At 39.4% G+C, this 3,909-nt stretch overlaps 1 protein-coding gene across 1 annotated transcript; it reads left to right on the plus strand.

Moving 5' to 3' along the window:
* Window positions 1-1,696: 1,696 nt before the first annotated feature.
* LOC139193568 (uncharacterized) lies at window positions 1,697-3,481 on the plus strand. Its single transcript, XM_070816945.1, has 3 exons — window positions 1,697-2,184; window positions 2,737-3,284; window positions 3,348-3,481. The coding sequence occupies exons 1-3, from the start codon at window positions 1,697-1,699 to the stop codon at window positions 3,479-3,481; spliced, it is 1,170 nt and encodes a 389-aa protein (XP_070673046.1).
* Window positions 3,482-3,909: the final 428 nt, after the last annotated feature.

The raw sequence follows: 3,909 nt of genomic DNA on the forward strand, positions 1-3,909 counted from the left end.
ATTTATGCATCTATGAACTTAGGATAGCTTAAAAACGATGGTGTTATAATTCAATTAGCCGATCGTTCTAATGCATATCCAAAAGGAGTTTTGGAAGATGTTTTGGTGCAGGTTAACAACTTAATATTTCTAGCAGACTTCTATGTGCTTGAGATGGAGGAGTTTGCCCATTCTACACCCTTGCTGATCCTCCTTGGAAGACCCTTCATGAAAACAACCTGCACCAAGATATATGAGTTCAAAGGGACATTAACGATGGAATTTGATGGCGATATTATTGATTTTAATATTTCTGAAACTATAAGGTATCCTAAAGATGATCATTCTTGTTTCTCTATTGATGTATTTGATTCTTTGGCACAAGATTACCTTGATTCCTTGAATGAGGATGCCCTTGAAATAACTATTGCACAAGGAATTGGGCTTAAATCCAATCTGGCCGAACCTATCCCTGCAGTAAATGTCGAGATGGTTGCTGCCCTTGAGTCATTACCACAACATGTTGGTAAGCCTCCAATCCCAATTCCAGTTCCCGTTTCTACTAACAAGTTGTTACCTTCTGTGATTCAGGCACCCATCCTTAAGCTTAAACCATTGCCGCATCATTTAAAGTATGTCTTTTTGGGAGATAAAGAGACATTACCTATCATTGTCTCTTCATCACTCACGGCAATGGAGGATGAGAAACTAATTCGGGTGTTGAAAGAGCACAAAATAGCCATTGGATGGACGTTGGCCGACATTAGGGGAATCAGCCCTACAACTTGCATGTATCGCATACTTCTAGAGGAGGGGGCGAAACCAACTCAAGAGGCTCAACGCTGACTCAACCCTCCAATGATGGAAGTTGTGAAATAGGAGATTATCAAGCTTCTTGATTGTGGAGTGATCTACCCAATTTCGGATAGTCGTTGGGTTTCACCGGTTCAAGTTGTTCCAAAGAAATCTAGAGTCACAGTGGTGAAGAATGCAGAGAATGAACTTGTGCCCACTCGTGTCCAACAGGTTGGAGAGTTTGCATTGATTATAGGAAGCTCAACGCCACCACAAGGAAAGATCACTTCCCTTTGCCATTCATTGATCAAATGCTTGAAAGGTTAGCTGGTCATTCTTTTTATTGCTTTCTTGATGGTTATTTGGGATATAATCAGATTGTTATAGCTCTAGATGATCAAGAAAAGACTACTTTTACTTGTCCATTTGCACTTTTGCTTATCGTTGAATGCCATTCGGTTTATGCAATGCACCAGCCACGTTTCAAAGATGCATGGTAAGTATCTTTTCAGATTTTGTTGAGAAGATCATTGAAGTTTTTATGGATGATTTTAGTGTCTTTGGTGATTCGTTTGATGGTTGTTTGGATTAGCTCACTTTAATCTTGAACCGATGCATTGAAACTAACCTTGTTTTAAATTGGGAAAAATGTCACTTTATGGTTAAACAAGGCATAGTTTTAGGTCACATAGTTTCAGCAAAGGGAATTGAGGTTGATAAAACAAAAATAGATCTTGTACGCTACTTACCCTCTCCCACTTCGGTGAGAGAGGTTAGTTCTTTTTTTGGACATGCAGGATTCTATTGGCGATTCATCAAAGATTTTTTAAAGATTTCCCAACCCCTTTGCCGACTTCTACAAAAGGATGTGACATTTAAATTCGACGAGGAATGTGAGAAGGCTTTCAGCCACCTCCAAGAGATGTTAACTTCGACCCCCATCATAGTTCCACCAGATTGGAGCCTTCATTTTAAGCTTATGTGCGATGCTTCAGATTATACATTAGGGGCTGTTTTGGGACAAAGGAAGGATAAGAAGCCACGCGTCATCTATTATGCATCCAAGACCTTGAATGATGCACAATTGAATTACTCCACCACTGAAAAAGAACTTCTTGCTGTTGTATTTGCTTTAGATAAGTTTCGTTCTTATTTACTTAGAAGTAAAGTTATAATTTACACTAGTCATGCAGCTTTGAAGTATTTGCTTACGAAAAAGGAAGCCAAGCCAAGGCTTATTCACTGGATGTTACTTCTCCAAGAGTTTGACGTGGAAATCCGAGACAAGAAAGGAAGTGAAAATGTGGTGGCTGACCACTTGAGTCGTTTGGTGCATGACGAAGACCCATTACATATTCCAGAAACATTCCCAGACGAGCAGTTGCTATCCATTGAGGTAAGTGAGCCATGGTATGCTGATTTGGTGAATTATTTAGTGACTACACAAGTTCCAAGCACCCTTAACAAGCACCAACATGATAAACTTAAAAAGGATGCACGGTTTTATGTTTGGGATGACCCTTATTTGTGGAAATATTGCCCTGATCAGATTCTACGTAGGTGTGTGCATGATTCGGAGTTTAATTCAATTTTAACTTTCTGTCACACTTATGCATGTGGAGGTCATTTTGGTACATAACGTACAACACTTAAGGTTTTAGAATGTGGATTTTATTGGCCTACTATCTTTAAGGATGCTAGAACTTTTTGTATGACTTGTGTTCATTGTCAAAGAATGGGCAATATAGGTGAAAAAGATCAAATGTCGCAGACCCCCATCTTTTCTGTCGAAATTTTTTATGTTTGGGGTATTGATTTCATGGGTCCTTTTCCTTCATCACATGGTTTCCTTTATATTTTGCTTGCTGTGGATTATTTGTCGAAATGGGTGGAAGCAAAAGCCACCCGTACTAATGATTCTAAAGTGGTTGCAGATTTTATTAAAGCTAACATATTTGCAAGGTTTGGAATGCCAAATGTACTTATAAGTGATAGGGGTTCCCATTTTTGCAATCGAACCATTGAGGCGCTGCTCAAGAAGTATAATGTCACACATAAGGTTTCAACACCTTATCATCCTCAAACAAGTGGGCAAGCCGAGGTTTCTAATAGGGAAATCAAGCAAATTTTGGAGAGGACAGTTGGACCAACTCGGAAGGATTGGAGCTTGCATTTGAATGATGCACTGTGGGCATATCGTACAGCCTATAAAACACCAATTGAGATGTCACCATTTCGGCTCATCTATGGGAAACCGTGCCATCTTCCCGTTAAGTTGGAGCATTGTGCACATTGGGCAGTCAAGACATTCAATATGGATATTGATGCTGCTGGAATTCATAGGAAGCTTCAATTGAATGAGCTTGAAGAGATTCGGAATGAAGCTTATGAAAACATTCACATTTACAAGGAGAAAACAAAGGTGGCCCATGACAAGATGATTCATGGCAAGACATTCCCTATAGGGCAGAAAGTGTTACTCTTCAATTCTCGCCTTCGTTTGTTTCCAGGTAAGTTGGGTTCTAAATGGATTGGCTCTTTTGTTGTTACTAATGTTTTTCCTTATGGTGCAGTCCAAATTCAAAGTTTGAAGACGGGACATAAATTCAAGGTCAATGGACACCGTTTGAAGCCCTACTACGAGACTTTTGAGGAGCATGCCGTGGAGGACATACCCCTCCATGTCGTTGGCCCTATTAACGTTTAAATGGACGTCTCGTCCGGCTGGAAGACGTTAAACCAAGCACTTCTTAGGAGGCAACCCATGTGATCAAACGAGGGCTTGATGGAATTCTAACTCCATAACCAGATTTGCGTTCTTAAACTCTACTCTTTATTGCTATTACTTTGCCATGATTGTCGTGTTTGTTAGTTGTTTTGATTGCTTGCATGTTAGTCTATGTTTGAAACATTGAGGACAATGTTTGGTTTAAGTGTGGGGAGGGGGGGTAAACAAGCTGTTTTCGCATGATTTTCGTGGGATTTTACCACCTAGCACCACTAGAGTTGTTTCTCACTGTTTTAAAGTGTTTTTAGTGTGTTTTAGAGTGTTTTAAAAGAAAAATACGAAAATTTGAAAAAAAAATTAGAAAAAGTTTTGAAAAACCTAAAAGAGTCGTTTTAGAGTTGTTTTTG

Source organism: Malus domestica, chromosome 01, assembly GCF_042453785.1.
Source record: "Malus domestica chromosome 01, GDT2T_hap1".
Lineage (NCBI taxonomy): Eukaryota > Viridiplantae > Streptophyta > Magnoliopsida > Rosales > Rosaceae > Malus > Malus domestica.